Source organism: Colobus angolensis, unplaced genomic scaffold, assembly GCF_000951035.1.
Source record: "Colobus angolensis palliatus isolate OR3802 unplaced genomic scaffold, Cang.pa_1.0 Scaffold94, whole genome shotgun sequence".
Lineage (NCBI taxonomy): Eukaryota > Metazoa > Chordata > Mammalia > Primates > Cercopithecidae > Colobus > Colobus angolensis.
This window is the reverse complement of record NW_012123376.1, coordinates 5,951,495-5,975,512: the sequence shown is the minus strand read 5'-3', so window position 1 is coordinate 5,975,512 and position 24,018 is coordinate 5,951,495. Positions and strand designations below refer to the sequence as shown.

General features: G+C 33.1%; 1 protein-coding gene across 2 annotated transcripts in view; it reads right to left on the bottom strand.

Moving 5' to 3' along the window:
- Window positions 1-24,018, bottom strand: part of KLHL1 (kelch-like family member 1) — a 457,257-nt gene that overhangs the window by 36,822 nt on the left and 396,417 nt on the right. For both annotated transcript variants that reach the window (XM_011932164.1, XM_011932163.1), the window contains one exon: window positions 11,087-11,249. In XM_011932164.1, the coding sequence (XP_011787554.1) occupies window positions 11,087-11,249 (163 nt within the window). The remainder of the gene's footprint in view (window positions 1-11,086; window positions 11,250-24,018) is intronic.

Here is a 24,018-nt window from a genome sequence, read left to right as displayed (position 1 = left end):
AAAAAAAAAAAAAAAAGCAAGTGGGTGGTGTTAAAACAATTTTCTGCTATGGGTCTGAAGTAAAAGATCACTTTCTAATGATTATGTTTCTGTCTGAGTCACACAGGAAAAGTACCCAGACATTAATAGCCAGTCATCAAACCACAGAATTTTAAGGCCATTAAATCACACCCGGGGGGAAGAAAGAGATGTCAAGTAAAATCTCTACTAATTCAATTTAAAGGAAAACAAAATTCAAGTGAAAAATGGAACCATTCAAAATATTTTCACAGAATAGAATTAAAATTCATAATTAAAATGTAAGCAATTTTGGCAATGTAAAAATTAAAAACTTCAAAGAGTATTAATATCACACTGTGATATTTTTTAAGAAGAATGATACTACAGCAAACAGAATTTCTTAATATATGATGTATGCTAGCTGACCAAAAAATACAAGGACAAGAAAAGCAATCTGAATAGTGATTTCTATGTATAGTAAATTTAAAAGGTGCAGTAGAAGAAACTAGATAGACAATTTAGTCATAACAGCATGTAAGAAATTGAAACAAGACTCTGCACTAAATATTTTCTTCATTTAATTCTGATTAAGATTGGAGAATGTTTACAACAAAATACATATTTTAAGTTCATTCAAATTAAAGTCATAAAGAAGGTCACAAAGCTATAATGCAAGCTAATTATCCAAAAAATATGGATAAGTAATGTACTAACACTTTAATATGTGTGTGTGTGTGTGTGTGTGTGTGTGTGTTTTCATTACAAAATAATGTAACAAGTGAATAAGATAATGAAAGGACAGGATACTTCTCACCCATATTGGGCAAATTTGCTGTGTTAATGAGATATCCATTTTCTAAACAACACCAGGAATAAATCAATTGGTGTCAATGTAAATGGTAAGAAAAATTCACTAAATAACCAATTGTTACTTATAAATAGTGATTAGAAAATGTTAAAAGGCAAAAAGGATTATGCTTTCCTCTATTATCCTCTATTAGAATTATAAAAATTAACACCCAAGAGAACATCCATTTTTTTATTTTTTGGATATAGGATCTTGCTCTATCACTCAGGCTACAGAGCAGGTGGCATGATCACAGCTCACTACAGCCTCAACCTCCTGGTTCAAGTAATCCTCTCACCTCAGCCCCCCGGCCTCTCAAGTAGCTTGAACTACAGGAGCACGCCACCATTCCCAGTTATTTTAAAAATTATTTGTAGAGGTAGGGTCTCACTATGTTGCCCAGGCTGGCCTCAAACTGCTGGTCTCAAGAGATCCTCTCACCTCGGCCTCCCAAAGTGTTGGAATGACAGGGGTGAGTCACTGTGCCTGGACAGAGAACATTCGTTCTATTATTGTAAGTTTTACCATCCATGAATAGATATACCCACTGGATAGTTTTACTTTTAATATTTAATATTGAAGAATGTTAAATTTTATCATTAACTTCCAAACTAAGTGTTTTTAAAGAAAAATATTGTAATGCTTAAGAAAAAAATCATTTTTCAAGAGAAAATGTGAATATAAGTAGAAAAAGTAATATTAATAAATGTACATATTTACATGTTATGCAAAGCAGTGTTAATAAAATGTATGTATTATTAAATACATACATTTTCTATTGAGTAAAGTGACAATATTAACACAAATGAAAATATCTTTTCTGTGAATATCATTAAAAGGCACAACAGAATAAAAATTGTATTGAGAGGAGTGAGAAGCAGAGGTAACTATTTCATACAGAAATAATTTCAAGAAATTTATTTTAGAAAATTTGCAGATAAGAATGAAAATTGGTAATAAAATATTTTAATTGCCTCTCCTAGAAATCTCAGTGTTCTTCAGAAGGCAATGGAAGAATAACCAACCACTGTTTATGCAAGCACCCCATCACTACAGGCTGTGTATGATTTTAACTTTTTTTCACTTCTACATAGCATCCTTCCAAAGCAGTGGTGATAGTAGGAGTTGGAGTTTTTCTCAGCAACTATAGCTGAAAGAAGTCTAACAGAAATGTTTACAGATACTTTTTGATATTGAGAGTGATTATAGTGTAAAGTTTGATAGCAAACATTACTGCAGATAAAAGCTTTACCAAATACAAAAAAGAAATTGAATTAACAAGTAGTGATTTGCTTTGGCTTTTTGTGATTCTGGTTCACCATTTCTTATCTAATAGCTTTCTAAAAATTATAATGGATATTGACAATAATTAAACTTCTAGCAAAACATTTGAGAGGAGGATTTTGAGAGCAAATAAATGTACCTTGAAAAAAATTAAGCGACTTAAATATTATGTGACAGGGAAAATCACAAGTAGTAAATAGAAAAATAAAATAAAGTAAAACAAAGCATGTAGAAGTTTTTCCATCATATAAAAATATTTTATTTCTTGACATAAAAACATATACTTTAAAGATTTAAAATACTTTAAAGGTGATAAAAAGACTTTAAAGATGATAACACACTCAAAATAAGGTGGTTATAAAGGTGATTGGAAGGAGGGGAATCAAATAAAGATACGTGTAAGAAAAGTTAAAATGTAAAAATTGTAAGTCTGTGCTGGAAATACAAATGATCATAAACAAATTGGCATTGATTGAATTCATTCTTTTTTTTTTTTTAACTGGCAAAGGAGACTTATGGTAAAGAAATCAGTCTTAAAACACACATGGAACCATTAACGTAAGTATGTACTAAAATATATCTCAAACCAGAGAACTAGAATAATAGGAAAAGGAACAATTAAACAAACAAGTTTCAATAGATTAAAAACTTTCCTAAGCAGAAGAAAGAGTTGAAATTGTTAAAACAAATCTCCAAGTAGTAATTTAAAAGAATGAGAAGTAGGCCTCAGATTGTATCCCCAGAAACATTTTGACTTTTGAGAAGGAAGTACAACTTTTTAAGCTGTTGTCTCTCAGGTCTACATCCTCTCCTGTATTTTCTGCTTTTGAAATAGGGGCTAAATCTCTGGAAACCGCTTTTCTGCTTTGCCAGCTGGTTCCCTATTAGGATCTGACGTCAGTGGATGGCAAAGACTGAAAGACTAGAGGAGAGTAAAGGGTCTTGTTTTTTTTGTTTGTTTGCTTGCTTTTTTTTTTTTTTCCTATGAGTGTCACCCCATCCTTTTCTCACTGTAGCAGCAAGAGTTGTTCTGTAGCATCAGACATCCCTAGTTTGCAGTTTTTCTAAGACACGCCATCAGCTTCATTGAGACTACTCTAAGACATCAGCACCAGCAGATTGGCATCCGCTCCTCAGAGCTCTGGGTCCCAGGTCTTTCCTGCTGAGACTAGCTCCAGCTAAGCAGTGGCCCAAATCACAGTTGACTGAATTTCAGTGCACAGGCCCCTTCCCCAAGCTTCTAAATCTTAATCATTTTAACCTTGTCTTTTAGTTCTCCACCCCCAGGAGAGGTAGCTACTATTCTGAGTTGATTAATTTACAATATAGTGTTATTTTGTTGACTTTTTGGTTAACTAGTAAATTTTCATATTCACTCAACAAAACGTTGTATTTAATATTAAAATATCTTTGTTTAGAATAACTGATAAATGACTGTTCTGATTTCTGGCTCTTGAATGAATGTTAACTAATATAAACACAGTAAAAACATCTATAAGAATAAAGGTTTGGGTTATAAAAATGCATATGAAAGATAAAAAAATCACTGAACTTACATATATCCCCCACTCTGCAAAAAAGATAGAATATCAGTAAATAATATCTATTGTATTTAAAAAATACAAGGCAGAGATATTAAATTACTTAAGCTAATTTGCAAACAATGTGAAAAGACACAGGAAAGTCTCTTTTAGACATAGAATCTAATAAATTACATAATCAACACATACTTCCTGGAAAGTAAAAATAATAAAGTGAGATGCATTCACTTGGAAATTATTAATTTTTCAGAATACACGAAGAACTCCATAAATCAAAATGAAAAAGAACACACAGAAATAGAATTAGAGAAAATTTTGAAAATAAACTTTAACAGAAGATATACAAATGACTAATATATATATTAAAGATTTTTGATCACATCAGTTCTTGGAGAATGTGACAACATTATTCACCAGAATGGAGAATGATAAATAAAAGACAAGTCAGATGTCACCAAGTCAGTAGGGTGCAGGGAGCATTCAGAATTCAAAAATCTGTTAATGTGTGGATAAATTAGGAAAACCAGTTACAAACACTTTTGAGCAGTATCTACTAAAACTGAGTACAAGTAAAGCCTAGTAATTTAATTTCTAGGTCTACAACCAGCTAAAATGTGTGTGTATGTTCACCAAAAGACATACATAAGAATATTCATAATTGCATTATTCTTAATCATCAAGAAGAGGAAATAACTTAAATATCCAACTACACTCAGTAGTTGAATGTAGGAAAACGAATAAACTTGTAGTATAATAATTGTTATACTTTGGATGTGTGTCTCCATCCAAATCTCATATTGTAATGTACAGCCCAGTTCTGGAGGTGGGGCCTGGTGGGGGTAATTGGGTCATGGGGGCAGATTTCTCATGAATGGTTTACAACCATCCCTCTTGGTACTGTCCTTACAATAGTGAGTGAGTACTTGTGAGATCTGGTTGTTTAAAAGTGTGTAGCACCTCCCACCTGGATCTTTTGCTCCTCCTTTGACCATGTGATGTGCCTGCTCCCCCTCAGCCATCTGCCATGATTGTAAGTTTCCTGAGGCCTCCCCAGAAGCTGAGCAGATGTCAGCATCATGCTTCCTATATAGTCTGAAGAAGTATGAGACAAGTAAAGCTTTTTTCTTTCTAAATATCCCAGTCTCAAGTATTTCTTTACGGCAATGTGAGAATGGACTAACACAGTAATAAAGAAAAATAAACTCCAAGAACAACTATTAATATTATAATTTGTTAAATTCTGAATTTAAAGACAAGAGTAAGTAGAACTAAATCAAATGAAAATTAAGAAAATAAGGAAGAAAATACACATAGCCTCTGTGTAAGATTGTTTGATTACAAATAAAAACAAAACCGTATAATGACACTGGCAAATGCTATGACAAGATAAAATTAGTGATAACACTAACAGAGAAAAATACCAAATTAGCACAATCACAACATAGAATGAGGACATAGCAATACTAAATAAATGATTTGTGGCAGTGATGAAATTAGAAGTGATATGTGACTGCCATCTGCTAAATTTTAGAATATCAGTAAAATAGAAATTTTAAAGGTATCATATATAATAGTGTACATAAAACTTCAACTGTCATTTCTTTCTCATGCTTAACAAAATTATGCTTCTCGTGATTTAAGACAATTATAGCAGATAAATTGTAGAAAGCTGCTTCATTCATGCCATGATGTTATGCTAAAATAAGATTTATATGATAATAAAAAATTTTATAAAATAATTTATAAGCAACTTTGATACAAAATCATAGCTAGAATATGGAATGCAAAAAAATTAAAGAATTAATACAATATGAGCAAGAAAGATTTACTTAGATATGTAATATGATTTATAGAGTATTTATGCAAATTACCACATAAACAGATCAAATAAGAAAACAATCATCACCTTGACAAATTCATAAAATGTACGCTAATTTTAGAAAATAAAATTTCTACTATGGAAACTACAGACAGTAAAATACTGCTTTTAACCTTAAACAATATATGTATATCAAACAACTGAAATCAGAGACTATAAAGCACTATAAGAGTTTTCCAATTAAAATGGATAGATAAGGACACCTGATATCACTACTATTTAGGTAATTATTCTAAAAATATAAACAACACAATAAAAAGGAAATATATATTAAGAAAACAGAGAAAAAGTTTCCTTATTAGTTTATTAAATGTTTATCTTTCTAGAAAATCTATTATTATCAATTGAAGAGTAAATACAACAAACATATGCATTTAGTTAAATGGTTATATATAAATTATCTTTTACAATTTAATTGTGCAATTATTAATGTTTAAATAGATAAAAACACAAAATACGTAAAATATTCAAAAATATGAATAAACATGAATAACCTCAGAAAAAAAGAATAACGTTGTCAAAATTAAACAGCACTAAAATACAAGGAGAGTAATTTTAAAAGATAAAAGTACAACTATCTTCTCAGAAGAAAATACTAACATTTAAAATTTAGAGATACCACGTCTTTCTCAAATTAATCTGTAAATATTTATTTACAGAGAAAATTCTAAAGGGATGTTTAAGAGTGACTTTTTAAAATCTGAGAAATGTATACCAAAGTTTAAATAAAAGAATTTAGCGGATAGCAGGGGTGGTGGCTCACGCCTGTAATACCAGCACTTTGGGAGGCCGAGGTGGGTGGATCACGAGTTCAGGAGATCAAGACCATCCTGGCTAACACAGTGAAATGCATCTCTAATAAAAAATACAAAAAATTAGCTGGGCACCTGTAGTCCCAGCTACTCGGGAGGCTGAGGCAGGAGAATGGCATAAACCCAGGAGGCGGAGCTTGCAGTGAGCTGAGATCCGCCACTGCACTCCAGTCTAGGTGACTGAGCAAGACTTCATCAAAAAAAAAAGCAATTTAGAAGATAACTAACCAAAAGAATTTTTGAGAAACAGTTATTATAAGGAATATGCTTTATCTTTGCATTAAACAAAATGTATAATGTGAATATTTATTAATTTTATATGTGTATCTCTGTGTATGCACATATACAGTGTTAATTCACTTTTTAAGAGCCAATTCTATTAAAACAAAGATAAATAAATGGAACTTCATTAAATTAAAACATTTCTGCACTGCAGAAGATACAATCAGCAGAGTGAACAAACAATCCATAGAGCAGAAGAAAATATTCCCAACGTACACCTCCAACAAAGGTCTAATATTCAGAATCTACAAGGAACTCAACAAATTAGCAAGAACAAAACAAACAATCCCATTAAAAAGTGGGTTAAGGATATGAATAGACAATTCTCAAAAGGACACATACAAATGGGCAAGAAACATGAAAAAATTCTCAACATCACTAATGATCAGGGAAATGCAAATCAAAACCATAGTGGATTTAACCACTTTACTCATGCAAGAATGATCATAATCCAAAAATAAAGAAAATAAAGTAATAGATGTTGGCATGGATGTGGTGAAAACGGAACACCTTTACACTGCTGGTGGGAATGTAAACTAGTATAACTATGGAAAACAGTGTGAAGATTCTTTAAAGAACTAACAGTAGGACTACCATTTGATCCAGCAATCCCACTGCTGGGCATCTACCCATTATACGAAAAAGATACTTGCACATGTATGTTTATAGCAGCACAATTTGCAATTGCAAAAATATGTAACCAGCCCAAATACCCATCCATTAATGATTGGATAAAGAGATTGTGATATATATGTATACCATGGAATACTACTCAGACATAAAAGGAAATGAAATAATGGCATTTGCAGCAACCAGGTTGGAATTGGTGATCATTATTCTAAGTAAAGTAACTCAGGAATGGAAAACCAAACATAGTATATTCTCACTTATAACTGGGAGTTAAGCTGTGAGGATGCAAAGGCATAAGAATAATACAGTAGTAGGGAGTAGCCAAGATGGCCAAATAGAAATGGCTCTACCTCAGCTGCTAGTGAGAAGATAAAAGTGGCAAGTGAATTCTACATCCTTAATTGAGGTACCAAGTTTCTCTTATTAGGACTGACTAGGTGGTTGGTGCAACCTACAGAGAGTGAGAAAAAGCAGGGTGGAGCAAGGGCCCACCTGGAGCTGCACAAGAAGGGCACTGGGAGCTTCCTCTCCTAGTCAAAGAAGGTGGTGAGGGATTGTCCTATCCCTCCTTGAAAACCATGCTTTTCCCACAGATCCTTGCAATCCCCTTGCAATCCCCAGATCAGGAGGTCCCCTTAGGGGTAAGCCCACACCACCAGGGCCTTCTGTCACAAGTACAAAGCTGTGCAGACTCATGGTGGCTGCTTGAGTGGGCAGCCACTGGAGCTGGCACTGGGATACAGGAGTATTTTCTCTGAAACTCCCATGAGGCAGGAGATCTGTCCATTCCCGTGTGAAGGAGGCTGAAGCCAGGGAGCCAAGTCGCCTCACTCCCACAGAAACTCACAGTCCAAAACCTACTGGCTTGGAATCTCTGCCAGCTAGCACAGCAGGCTAGAGACTGCCTAAGAAGATGAGTTCCCAAGAGGGAGGGACTGCTGCCATCACTGTGCTCCAGTCAACTGTTTCCCTATGCTGTTGGTGCCAGCAAGACTGGGTGATCTGGACTGGGAGCAATTTCTCGCAGGGGAACACAGTGACTGGGAGAGTTCGTGGCCAGACTGCTTATTTAAGCAGTACCCTGATCCACTCCTTCTCACTAGAGGGGGCCACCACATGGGAATTTCAGCATCCTCAGCCAGGGATTTATGAAGAGATCTCTGATATCCCTGAGAGGAGCCCATAGGAGGAGGGGCAGCTGTAGTATCATGCCTCAGCAGTCTTAGTCTTTTTTTCCTGCTGGCTATAGAGAGTTAGGGCAGCCCAGACGAGTAGGATTTTCCCCAGCACAGCACGCGTGCCCCACCAAGCTGCAGTCAGACTGCTTATTTAAGTGGCTCTTTGATCCTGATCCTCTTGACTGGGTGAGACCTCCAAACAGAAGTCTCCAGACACTTCATACAGGAGTGTTCAGACTGGCATCAGGTTGGTGTCCCTCTGGGACAGAGCTCCATGAGGAATGAGCAAGCTGTCATCTTTGCTGGTCTGCCACCTGCAATGGTGGTATCTCCAGGGGTGGCAGGGACCCAGGCAAATAGCGTCTAGAGTGAACTACCACCAAACTGCAGCATTCCTATGGAAAAGGGGCCTGACCACTAAAAGAAAAACAGATATAAAGCAACAACAACAACAACATCAATGAAAAAGACCCCATAAAAACCCCATCCAATGGACAACAGCCTCAAAGATCAAAGGTAGATAAACCCATGAAAATGAGAAAGAATCAACACAAAAATGCTGAAAACTCAAAAAGGCAGAGTGCTTCTTCTTCAAATGAGAGCAACATGTCTCCAGCAAGTGCACAGAACTGGGCTGAGGCTGAAATGGACGAATTGACAGAAGCAGGCTTCAGAAAATGGGTAACAATATCCTTCACTGAGCTAAAGGATTATGCCTCAACTCATTGCAATGAAACTAAGAACCATAATAAAACACTATAGGAGCTGTTAACTAGAATAACCAATTTAGAGAAGAAAATAAATTACCCGATGGAGCTGAAAATCACAACAGAACTTTACAATGAAAACACAAGTATCAACAGATGAATAAACCAAGCAGAAGAAAGAATATCAGAATTTGAAGACTATCTTGCTGAAATAAGGCCGACCGATAAGATTAGAGAAGAAAGAATAAAAAGGAATGAACAAAACCTCCAAGAACTATGAGATTATGTTTAAAGACCAAACCTACATCTGATAGGGTTACCTGAAAGAGATGGAGAGAACAGAATCAAGCTGGAAAACACACTTCAGGATATCGTCCAGGAGAACTTTTCCAACCTACCAAGACAGGCCAAAATCCAAATTCAGGAAATCCAGAGAACCCCAGTAAGGTATTCCACAAGAAGACCAACCCCTAGACACAGAATCTTCAGATTTTCCAAGGTCAAAATTAATGAAAAAATGCAAAGGGCTGCCAGAGAGAAAGGCCAGTTCACCTATAAAGGGAAGCCCATCAGACTAATAGCAGACCTCTTAGCAGAAACCCTATAAGCCAGAAGAGATTAGGGTCCAGTATTCAACAGTCTTAAAGAAAATAATTTCTGACCTAGAATTTCATAGCTGGCCAAACTAAGCTTCATAAGTGACAGAGAAATAAAATATTTTTCAGAGAAGCTAATGCTGAGGGCATTTGTCACCATCAAGCCTGCTTTGCAAGAGCTCATAAAGGAAGCACTAAATATGAAAAGGATAAACTCTTATGAGCCACTACAAAAACACACTAAACTATACATACCAGTGATACTATGAAGCTACTACATAGACAATCTGCAAATTAACCAGATGGCATTATGATGTCAGGATCAAATGCACACATAAAAATATTAACCTTAAATATAAATGGGCTAAATGCCCCAATTAAAAGACAGAATGGCAAGCTGGATAAAGAGTTAAGATCCATCAATGTGCTGTATTCAAGAGACCTATCTCCCATGCAAAGACTCACACAGACACAAAATAAAAGGATGGAGGAAAATTTATCAAGCAAATGGAAAACAGAAAAAAGCAAGGGTTGCAATCCTAGTTTCTGACAAAATAGACTTTAAATCAACATATAACATAAAAGACAAGTCCTTGAAGAAGAAGACTATTGTTTGCATTTGTGAAAGGATTTATCTGGAAGCTTTCATAAATAAGACTGCAGAGAAAAGAAGTAAAAAGATCAGAATAGAAGCTGTTGCAGTTGTCTAGGCAAGAGGTGACACTAGTTTTATTTAGATCTGTGGTTCTCATGGGGAAGACAGGGGCTGTATTTTGCCACTTTCCAGGAAATATTAGGCAATGTCTGGAGATATTTTTGCTTGTCACGCTGAGATGGTGGGTGAGGGGCATCTAGTGGGTAGAAACCCAGGACACTTCTAAACACTCTGAAATGCACAGGACAGTAGACTTCTTTCAACAAAGTCTCATCTAGCCTCAAATGTCAATAGTGTTGAGGTTGAGAATTCTTGACTTAGAGGGATAGCAATGAAGATGCTTGAAAAGTAACCTAGTGTAATCATGCAAAGAAAGATATATTGAATACCAGATTTGAGTAGTTTTTTGAAGGCTACTCAAATAGTTTTCCAAAAATGATATCAATTTTCCCATGAAATATATTTGGTACTTCTTTAATACTCAATTAATGTGAAGAAATTTTGGGTTCCATTATCTATAGTGAGAGCACCAGTCTTTATTTGTCAATTTAAAAATATCAACAGCTTAAAATGTTTTAAAACAATTTTTGCCAGCTTATTAAAACTTATTTTTCAAATAATATTTACACAACAACTTTTTTCTAAGATTAAAAAATGAGAAAAAAATGTACTTACTTGCCATTCAATGCTGCTACACCAACTGTGCTCCGAGCAATTGACATACTGGCTACAAATGTCCATTGTTGACTCTGTGGATCCCACCTTTCCACTGTATTCAGATAGCTCCAGCCATCATGGCCTCCCACAGCGTAAATAGGGCCTTCAAGTACTGTTACGCCTAAAACATTAGATAAATGACTGTTATGACTATAGTTAATATCATATAGAACATTTAAAAATCTGTTAAGTGGGTAGATCTCCTGTTATGTGTCCCTAATACCATAAACTTAAAAAAAAATAAACAACTTCAGTTGTTAAAAAACTATTGTAATCTCGTAGAAACTACCTACCATTAATTGAATCATTCCATTAAAGTGAAAACAAAATTGGGAGCCAAAAATAAGTATTATGACCTAGATGCTTTATACAATAATACTAATTCCCATGTTTATGACCATATGAAGAAACGGATAGTAAAAATCAAAGGTAAGATGTCTTGGGCCTCTACTTTTAAAGAGCATTTCTACACTGCTATTTAAAATACTTTGTTACTTCCAACAATGTTACCTTAAAGCAATGTAATATTACCAGTTTGAATTTCAGAATAGTATTCTCTGTGCTTTGGCTTCCCAAAATTAAGTTAAAATAAACTTACATAAAGCTTAGAAAATATGACATCTTTCATATTATTAGCTAAAATTACTAAACACAAGCAATTAAAACAAATACAATTAATAGAGAGCCATCCATGGGAAGATACGTACAACTAGTACTCATTGCTTTTCTAGTAAACTCATATTTTCATAAATAAATTTTCTTAAATGCTCAACAGTTGCTATTTAAATATCATGTTAATATTGATGTGCTCTCTTTAGCTGTTGAGAAATTCTGATGAATATTTCCTAAAAGGGTACAATTTGAGGCTGATTATAAAGAAATCTGAAGCATCTGTGATTTTTACCCTACTACTAAGCTGACAAATTAGACTGCCACAAATTTATGCATATTGATTAAGACATGACTCCTGTATCAAAGAAGAAATACAGTTTATTACTCATAGCAACAGCAATAGTCAGAGTATCAACAATTTTTGTTTCTGCTGCTGGTTCCCCAAGCCCCAATTCCCATAGGGTGATCCAAAGAAGGTAATCAACATGGCCTTAATGTTTCCCTTCTCTTGATCAAACTTTAGACAGTTTCTTCCTGTGTCTAGAGCCCTGGCTTCATTTTCCTTAGAGCATTTACTTTAGAAAACTTATAACTGTAAATTATTTCTCTGCTTCTTTTAGATGTAAACCTTTGATAAAACCCCTTGCCAGTTTCACAACCCAGGACTGTCTTTCTCAAGGACTTGGGAGCTGCTGTTCCTTTGAAATGTAGTCGTTAAGGTATTCTATCTCCCAGACTCCTGAAAGTATAGGAGCCTAACTTCAGTTGGTACCTTGCCTCAAGCTATAAAACTACCTTTTGAAATAAAGATAGAAGAAAGTTGTCTGTTCCTTTGAGTAAGGCGAATTAGCAAACACAGATTGCCTATGGTATGATCCACCTACCCAACCTAGTTCCCAAAAACTCTATCACCTTCGTTTTAGAAGAGTGTAGTTCAGTCACAGTTTTGTCCTCTCTTCCTTATTGCAAGCCTTCAATAAAATATTTCTTGCCTGTTTAAAATTGCCTCATACAATTTTTGTTTTGAAAAGGGTTAACTGAAACCTGTACATGCAATAGATTGTATTATGGAAAAGAACTATAATGTATAGTGGCCAATAAACATGCAAACCCATTGCTCTGGAAGGAGATATTATCTTTATGCTTTTAAGCATGACTGCATTTTATTTTGGAGACAGGAAATATCTCTCTGTTCCTAATATTTCTGTTAAAACAACCTCCTTTTAAATATATTCTGGAATAAAGGGCACTCAATAACTTGACTTTAAAGATGTGCAGAAATATGAGAGACCCATGAAGAACTGTCTCCCAAAACTGTTGTAAAAATAAAATGACAACTCATTTATTCATTCATTTATTTAACTATTATTCATTGAATGACTTTTATGTGTCAGGAATTATTATTGGCACTGAGGACACAGTGATGAATTAGGCAGACAAAGTATCTGCCCACAGTGAGCTCTTATAGCAGTCAATGAATCAACTAAAATGGAATAAGTGCATTGTTCCCAATAAGTAAGCATGCTTCACACATATTACACAATTATACAATTATAATTCAATAAAAAATGTAGCTGAATAACATTAAAAATGTTCTACAACACAAATTCAACTTAGAGATGTTATTTTACACAATCCTATACATATAGAGGGATCGTGTTTTGAGTGCAGGCATAGTTAAAATTAAAAAGCACAAACTTCAAATCTTATTCTTTCATTAGGTGGGAAATGGAGATTAGAAAGGATGCATAAATGTGAAGGTTGAGGTTATTTCAAAAGGAGATGATACATCTCATAGGCTTTTTAGAGAACTATAGGTAGATACATGTACAAACAATAATTAACTACATGGAGATTAAAGTGAAAACATCAGTGAAGTTGTCAAAGAGATGCTGAAATCAACTTTTTACTGAGCACCAATTAGATACAGAGTAGATTTTAGGATAAGTTGCATGCCTTAGATTGGGTAGAAAATATTTTGATTGATTTATGCTTTTCTGGAGAATATGATATCTATCTGAAAGGACCAGATCACTAGGATAATTTAATAAAGTTAACAAATTTAAATTTTGTTGTAAGAGCAATGGAAAATCACCGACATGTTTCATAATAGGCGTATGACTGCTATGACAAATTTATTCTGGATGTTTTATAGCGAATTGATTGGAGTCAGGTTAGGTTAGGTGACAGTCGGGAGATGATTAGAAGAAAATTTCAGAAATTCAAAAAGTAGAAGGTAGTAGATTGAATTAACAGGTTTCAGTTTAAATTAACAGGTTTCAGTTTAAACAGAGAAAAGTGAAAATATTTGAAATATATTCTGAGAGTATTGCTGTTCGAATTTATTAACAATGCATAGGGGTGTATGGATGGAAAGGACAAATCAGGGCCGGACATAGTGGCTCACGCCAGTAATTCCTACACTTTGGGAGGCTGAAGTGAGCAAATCACTTGAGGTCAGGAGTTCAAGACCAGCCTGGTCAACAAGGCGAAACCTCATCTCTACTAAAAATACAAAAATTAGCTGAACCAAGATTGCTCCACTACACTTCAGCCTGGGCAACAGAGTGAGATTTTGTCTCAGAAAAAAAACAAAAACAAAAATAACAACAACAACAACAAACAGAAGAAAGATTAAATTAGAGATAAATTGGTTAAACAATTGAGAAGTTTAAAGGGTAGAAAAACTTGAAAATTATTTTTGGGGAACATTTGAGAACTCCATTTTGGATATATCATGTTTAAAGGGACTATTACACATTTAAATGGGACAAATAAATAGGCAGTTAAATATATATGCCTACAGTTCAAGACAGTGTTAGAGGTATATGTAAAAATTTTGGCGTTATCAACAATTATATGGCTTTTAAAATCATAATCCTAGATATAATCAGTTAGGAAGACAGTATGAAGAGAGAATGTAACAGAGACCATAATCTAGCTTTAACTAGCTCTAGTATTGGTTACATGAAGAGAAAACAAAAAAGATAGAGAAGAAATGGCCAGATAGGTGAGAGGAAAATCAGAAGCTTTTGGTATTTGGAAAGTAGGAGTGGACAAAGTTTCTAGGAGGATGGGCTAATCATTGGCTTTCATATTTCTGACCAAGTGCATATTTATATAGGATTTAAAAATAGGTTCTGCACATGGTTTAATCCATTCTGGTTACTACTAAGTTATATATCCTGCAAATATCATCCATATGTGCCTTGTTTTTCTTCATTGCTGGAGGTTACTTGGCCTTATAAAAATGCTTCACCGGAAGTATAATATATATACGTACATTACATTAATATATAATATATAAATATATATTAAATTACATTGTAAATGTAATGAAAACCTTGTAAATGTTCAGTTTTATGGTATCTTATTACAAGAATATCACTGTATACCTACCGACTATCACTCCCACTCCACAACCTCTCATGCAACTTCCCAGTCAGTATACCTCCCAAAAGGTAACAATAATTTTTGAATTAATTCCTCATATAAGAAGTTTTCCTGACTTGAACTTATAAATTAATGTAATTTTAAAAAAAATTCCTTTAAAGTTGTATCTGTGACATTTTTATTCAGAAATTAGGTGAGATAGTAACATTTTTAAATTACATATATTATTACACTATATAGTTATGACACTTTTATAGCTCCATGCTATTGTTGATGAAAATTTGCATTGTTTCCAGTTCTAATATTTTTAAAATAGAGCTGAAATGTACAGTTTTTTGATGCACATATGAATTCACTTTACCTAGATGTAAAATGTCTGGGTCATAGAATATACTTACACTGAAATTGAGTACATGTATCAAAAAGTTTTCTAGCTTTTTTTTTTTTTTTTACCAATTTTTATTTCCCTCAGTAAAGAAGAGGAACCTCGTTTTCTGATAACCTCTCACAACTTGTCACTGTGAAACATTTTAGTTTTAGTCATTCTGGTGAGTGAGTAATTGTATCTCATCATTCTGTTAGTTTTCACCAAGCTGATGACTGATAAAACTAGGCATTTTTCATGTGATTTTTAGCCACTTGAATATCCCTTTCTGTGAAAGCCTGTTAAAAACCTCTTCATTTTTAATTGAATATCTCTTATTAATTACATCATCTTATCAATTTGTAGCAGTTCTTGTAATCAATTTTAAATATTATGGATATAAATTCTTTGTTAATTTTAAAAATAAAATTAATAATAAAATTTAATATTGGTGGAATTGATATCCAAAAATATAAAAATGGACCCTGGCCAATACACAAAAGTCAATCTAGATGGATCATAGAATTAAACATAAAAATTAAAACAATAATCTTTTCAAAATATAATGGACAAGCATAACTAAAATAGATAAGCATAACAATGTCTTTTGAGGAAGACAAATATTTCTCGAACAGAACATGAAAAATGGTTGTTCTAAATTTTAAAACATTATACATATAAAAATTAATATCCCTTTGGTATTCCATATGAATTGTTTTTGCAATTTTCCCAATTTTTCCCCAAGTTACTGATAAAATCTTGATTGAGATGGTATTGAATACATAACATTTTTTAGATAATTAATATATTTACAACATTGTCTCTTCTAATCAGAACATGGTATATACCTTCATTTTATTAAGATTTTAACTTCTTGAGTAATGTTTGTTTGAAACTTTTATTATAACTTTTTATAACTATTACTGAAATAATCACTTTGCATTTAATTTACTTATGCTATTGCAAATGGCATTTTTTTATTTTTTATTTGTTCCATCAATAAATAGAAAGAAAATAGGTTTTTATGTATTGACTATATCCAGTAGCCTTGTGAAATATTTATAAATAATTGTCACAATAATCCACATAATTTTTGTATTTTCTATGTAAACAATAATGACATTCCAGAATAATGCCAGTTGTATTTCTTTCAATATACTTACTATGCATTGTAGTTCTCTATTTTGCTTTATTTCAATGACATTATACGGATACATATTTGACATTTAAAATTCTTCTTGCTGTTGATTGTTTTAAGTTGTCAAATATTTCATTTTTTCCAGTAATGCGTATTGCTCTAAAGTTTAGTGTAATTAATTAATGTACTAATTAATTACATTAATTAATTTAATAATCTGCGACACTAAGAATTAGATAAATTCTAATTCATCTAATTAATCAGCTACACTAAGGTTCTTTCGGTTCCAATATGCTAATCTTTGACTTTGGTTATTTAATGTATTTATACTCAATGTAATAATTGATTTTATTAGATACAATTTTAATATTTTCTTGTTTCATCAACTTTTTTCTCATTTTCTTTCTCCAATATTTTTGTTGCTCTTATTGTTCTATGAGGAAAAGATTTCATTTTTTTCCTTTTCCTCATGTGTCACCTTATTGTTGAGAGAACACATATAATTCAGTTTGTCAAATAGGTAGTAAGATTATCACATAAGGCTCCCACAAATGAGAGACCACATGCATAACCAAGATTTGCTAATAATATCAAGGAAAAAAGATATTCTGAAGCATATGAAAAACCGATAGATGTCTAGGACTTTTCTACCTAGTGATTTCCTTCCTATCTTTCCAGGATCTTGACACATTGTGTGAGCCTTCATAAAAGGGCTAAATTCTAATTGATGCCTCTGTCATTCAGAGACTGTAGCTAGTCCTAGATGCCAGATTACAGTTTGACTTTTTGACTGCAGAAGGAAGAAATAAATAAATTTCTCCAGAAATGCATGGAGAAAGTAAAACAAATGTTGAGTCAACCTTTGTACTCTTCTCACCCCTTTCACATCCTGTTCTCAAGTCCAGGCTTCCTTAGTTTCTCTCTGATGACTTCAAGAATTTGTTGTGTGTTTTATTTAGCTTTTACAGTTATACATATTAGGAAGCTTACTCAGATAGCAGATACTCCATCAAGACCAGAAGTTAAATTTGTGAGTTAGCTTTTAACTTTATTTTTAATGTAAACATTTAATAATATAATCAACTGTATTGATTGTCATTAATGTTTTAGTTTTTGTTTATATGTCAGTAAGAGTTTCCTCTACAGCTACCATTTATATAGGCAGGTTTCTATTTCTGTCTATATTGTAATTTATTTACTTTAAACTGGGGGCAACTAGAATAATTATCTCATGGTGTTATGATGAAGATAATAATAATTAATATGTAAAACACTTAGAACAGAATCTGATTCACTGCAGTCACTCAATTTTTTCAAACCATTGTAATTGATATTGCTGTCTTCATACTCAAGCCTCAGGGACAATATAAACAGGAAATTCATGAAAGGCAATATATAAAGATCCTATAAGCATACAAAAATGTTCGATAAAGTTAGTAAGTAGAACAACCAGTATATTAAAATAAAACATCTTTAGGAGAAAGTTTTAGCCAACCAAAATTGTTTAAAGCATGACAATATCAAATGTTGCTAAGAACATTAGGAATTGAGAAGTCTTCTCTATTGCTGAAGAATTGAAACTTAGGAATACAATTATGAGATAAATTCAACTATCCTTAGTGAAAATATTGTAATCTAGCTTTCACAGAAATATTAAACATTTTATAAATAAAAATATATTACTATACACAGCAAAATACAGTAAATGCAAGGACTAGCAAATATTTAATATAATAAGCAAAGGAACATTTACATTATTCATTAATCTTTCAACACAGGTATCTATCCTTTGCTTTAAATACTAGAAAGTTTACCGTCTCTCTACTGGAGATGCAATAGAGCCTATATTCTAGAGGAAAATATAGACAATAAACATACAAATACTGAAGGATTTTATATATTACTATCCTTTAATTAACCAAGTTATTGCCCGTGAGACTATCAGAGGTGGGGACAGAGAAAAATGCCAATGAGTTCTGGTTTAGGAGTCTACTTTCTTGGGCCCTAATCCCAATTGATTGTTACCACTTGTATTAGTCCATTTTCATGCTGCTGATAAAGACATACTCGATACTGGGAAGAAAAAGAGGTTTAATCTGACTTACAGTTGCACGTGGCTGGGGAGGCCTCAGAATCATGGTGGGAGGTGAAAAGCACTTCTTACATGGTGGTAACAAGAGAAAATGAGGAAAACGCAAAAGCAGAAAGCTCTAATAAAACCATTGGATTTCGTGAGACTCATTCACTACCATGAGAACAACATGGGGGAAACCATCCCCATGATTCAAATTATCTCCCGGGGGTCCCTCCCACAACACATGGGAATTATAGGAGTACAATTCAAGATGAGATTTGGGTGGAGACACAGAGCCAAACCATATCACCACCAGTATGACATCAGAGAAAGATATTTAAATGTTTTGAGTCCTAGGATCCTCATCCTTAAAGAGTATATAACTCATAGCATTTGTGTGAAGATTAAATAGAAAATGCATATAACAGTGCTTGGCAAACGATAAAGTTTTAATACATTTTAGTTGTTATATAAATCAAATGGTCAGGATGGCCTGTCTTAGGGTTGGTCACTGAACCTAAGAAATTAAGAATTGCAAGCAGAATGATAGAACAAGTGTAAAATATGTCATTACTCTCAAAACTTAAATTCCTATCTCAAACATCTCTAACTATAATTAAATTAAATTGTTTAGAAAGTTAACATGTTCCCAGGATTGTTTATTTTAAATATCTATGTGTTGAAAGTATCCATGTTTTCCTGGAAAATATTCATACTTTATGCTTCCACTTCTAAAGGAATATATTCTTGCCACAATATTTTCAAACTCTAGGTGCCTTATTATGTGATTCTCATATTTCTTGCAGCTGTGATGATTTCCTTGCAGAATGGGCTCATTAAGGAGGGTGAATAGCTGGACTAGAATAATTTCAAAATCAAAATGATACATTCAACTACTTCATAATGGTTACTAAAAATATCTTTACAGATGCAGCAAAGTTATGAGTTTAAAAATATTTTTCTGTGTTATATTCAGTATCAATATTAAAACTGCATTCTAAAAATAACTATCTAATAGAAAGAAGAGAAACATCTAAAGTCATTTTTCATATAACTCAAGCTTAATAATTACATAATGACTTTTGATAATTTTTAAAATGTCTTTTAGATGTTGCAAAAATGTACTTTTTCCAGTACATATGATTACTTGTAATATTTGGACTGTAGTGTCTTGCATATATTCCCCTTGAGAATTCTGCAGCAAAATATTTACCAGAATTTTTCTATATATATTTTTAAGATAGTTTATTGAAAGAAACAATTTTCATGTAACATAGCACAAGTTAAAATCAAATAACTTCCCATATGGGTTATAGAACACATAACTATATCTGATGAAGATGTTGGCCTTTGAATATGGAGAATGAATTGAGGAAGATAATCTGTCTATACAGATCATTCCCCATAATGCTGTCACATTTTAGCAAAAGGTAGCCCTCCATAATTTCTCTGAAACTAATTGTTATTTCTGTAACAATTCACCCAATTAATTTGTTCTCCTGAAAAAGAAATTGTTATTTTTCTTTACGCTTGTTAATATTATCCATTCAGAATATTGCTAAATCTATTCTAAGCTATAAACTGTTTCAATATAAAAGGTTTTAATAATGCAAAATAATAACAACAAAAAGCTGATTTTTAATATTGCTTTACTGTTTGCCTGTTAGCCATTAAGTGTATCTTAATTTGAAAAGCATTAGCCTGTAAAATGTATTTCCTTTTGTCTAGGTAGAATATATTTATTTTAAATTAATAATCATGTATTTAAATTTATTTTGATTTCATCATTGTGTTAAATTATTAAATTATTATCCATCATATTAGTCAAAAATATATCTAAATCACCAGTGGCTTCATAATATATATATGACCTTCCAGGTATAACTTATTTTAAATCTTCCTTTCAAAATTATTTGTAAAAATCCTCATCAGGTATAAAGTATCACCCAGTAAATATGTATAATCAGTGATTAGGGTGACTGAATTCCAATGCTCTCAAATAGTTTTACTTCAGAAACAAGAAATAAGTAAGTACTAGTTCATAAAATTGAACACTTTAGTGTTTTTCTGTGCAAGGAACTAAACAAAATAACTTGCATATTAAGGAAAGAATAAACGAATAAGTAAAATTATACATATTTTATATAAATTATACATTTTTTCCAGTGAGACATTAAATATACATGTATGTGTGTATATATATGCACGTATGTGTATATATATATGCATAGTTTTATGAAAATTATCCCCAAAATATATAAACATATAATATACAATATATACAAGTACTCTATATAAATTTTTATATCTGTGTAAGTACTATGGAAATATTAACAAATTGACTCATATACTATTTTAAAATGCTGATCATGGGCCTAATACAATGTAGTGTTTTGTATAGATAGTTTTCACATAATTCTACTAAATTATGTAGCATTAAGATTTCTTTTTTGCTTGAACCATAGAATAAAGTATAATTTATAGCATTTATGTATAATTTATTTCATTCTTTCTTTGGCTGACAGTAACGATTATCCATCGTGTTTGCACATTGAAATCACCCGGGAACCTTTGAAAAAAATACATCTGAAATATGGGGACTCTAATTTAATTGAACTGCAATGAGGTCCAGACACACAGATGTTTTAAAGTTCCCTGAGATGATTTTTATGTACATTTGCAATTGACAATAACTGCCACAGTGAAACATGGTGATAGTACTAGTATCATTGCAGACTGTCCCCAGCCAATAATGTGCCTATCTTACAAGTCTCTAATATCTTTCATTTATGTCATGTGTGTGTGTGTGTGTTTGTGTTTGTGTGTGTGTGTGTGTGTTTGTACCTGTGTTGGGAGCATGTGGGCATGTGTTATGTGTAGGTGTATGAAATCAAGGCTGTCATGTAAGTTTAGCAGTTTGCTAACTTTCAATTTCGTTGTTATGCAACTTGTATTTCATGGATTCATTCTTCATCAATCCATATTTCCAATACTTATGATATACCTTCTGTAAGTTCATACCCTCACAGAATGTACATGTGAATGTGAAGGGGAAAGACAAGACTTGCTGAAGGACACAAATAGGTGCTACGTTACTACCTGTCCATGTGATGGAAGGAACGGTTCTTGTTCAAGGTGAAAAGTGATGACTGAGCTAATATCTGGGGGAAGATTAAGATTTATGTAGGGATGAGGAATTCTTGGCAGAAGAAACATTGGTGTTGTGGTAAGAAGAATTAGAGTATTTCTGAGGAGCTGAAAGAAGGCCAGTGTGGCAAGAAAACTGGAGGGTTGAGGAAGAGGCCAAATAATGTACACTAAGGCTAAATCATTAAAAGATGATACAATGTGGGGTCTCCTATGGCAATATGATTTTTTTTATCCTAAGAGTAATGTGAAGTTACTAATATGTTTTAAACAGGGACGTGATGTATCTGCATGTAGTTTTCAAAAAAAAGTCACACTGGCTATGGTGTGGAAAAATAAGAATAGATGTGACCATGCCAAATAATATATGTGAGAGGTGATAGTGTCTTGCTTGTCCTGATGTGATGGAAGTTGATCTAAGGAAAAATGAAGGACTCAGGAAATATTTGCAAATGAAGAGGACATATTTATGAATTTCTTTGCTTACATTCCTCCCTCATCTATCCATCAACACAGCTTGTTATTCAAACTTACAACCTGGCAGTGCGACGTTGGAATCATTATTTAGCTTCTTGTGCCTCAGTTTCTTATCTGCACAATGGAGTAGTTATGGTATCTAACCCATAGGATTGTTACAAGGATTTATTTAATGAAGCAATATATACAAAGCACTTAGAAAAGTGCTTGGCACATCTTTAACATTGTATCAGTATTCAATATGTTGAAGAATATCATAGCAATATACCAAGAATCTACATCTTCTAATCAAACTTCAGTCCATAGTATCACTGTAGAGATATGGGAAGAGACTATTGAAGGAATCAGTTAAAGATTTAACTATTGCTAATGCACCCCGTTGCATCTATTTCTGAGGACTCGATCTATATTTGATTTATCTAAGCAATTAAAAATATTATGCCAGAATCTTCCACAAATATTACCCTGAAAAACATATTTTAATGAATAATTAAATTAACAAAATATATTTTGTTAATTACATTAATATGTCTCATGAAAATCTCAAGGATGATTTCATGTGGTTCATAGATATTGTTTTGAAGTGGAATGTTATAACATGAAAATAAAACAAATAACAATTGTTTGCAACTTTGGTGTTCTAGTTCGAAATGTCAGCTTTCCATGTAGCTAAGTGTTGTTTTCTTTTAAAACAGAAATCACCGTTGAGGTGACATTGATAAGTGCTGTAGGGCTTACAAGCTCCAATGGGAGATATCTCAGAAGATGAGGTCATTGACCTGGGGGTTTAAAGGTTATGTACAATTTTGACAACCATAGATGCAAGCCATTTTAAGTGAAAGGAATCACTTGAGCAGAACACAGAAATAAAACTCAGGCTATATATGGCTATAAGCAAACAGGTACTTTATAACTGGCTGTTGTAGCAACCATTTAAATGTGCTTATCATAACTGAATACAGCCTTTCTGCATCCACTGCTGCCTTTGCACCAAAGCCACACCTTTTACTAACCATTTCTGGAGAGTGACTATGCATGGTGGAATTACTAATGCAGGCCCATTCTTTTAAGACATGGGTTTTCCTGAACAGAAGACTTTGCCTCTAGGATGTCTGGCTGAACTTTTCTTGGAAGTATGTTGCAGTCTGAGATTCTTCTTACCCAATCCTCATTCCTCCCATTTTGCCTTCATGGGAGTTAGTTCTAAAGTTTCTCCCCATTTTCTTCTGCTCACTTCCTCTCTGTCTTTCAGGAATGTTTACTCTAATAAATCTCAGGGACTCTTCTGCTCAGTGAACCCAAACCTTCATAGCTATTAAAAGAAAAAGGCTGTAGAAAAGGCTGAAAGAAATATGCTTAGTGCTAGGATATAGAGGCTTTGATAACCAAATGAAGTAAAGATTTTATGTGAGACTCAGGAATCGAGTCAGGAATTTTCACAAGAGAATGGCATCATTAGAACTGAACTTTCATTCGTTTGACCTGGCTCCAACCTTTAGGATCATTGGAGGGAATATATGAGGAGACAAGTGATATTGTTACAAACAAAAACAAAACTGTTCTGTTTAAATGAATGAATGAAGATGACAAAGTGAAAATGGAATCACTGTGATGAAATAATACAGATGGGAAACAAATTGTAAAGATAGTAGGGTCAGATCTAGATTTTATTTTTATTATTATTT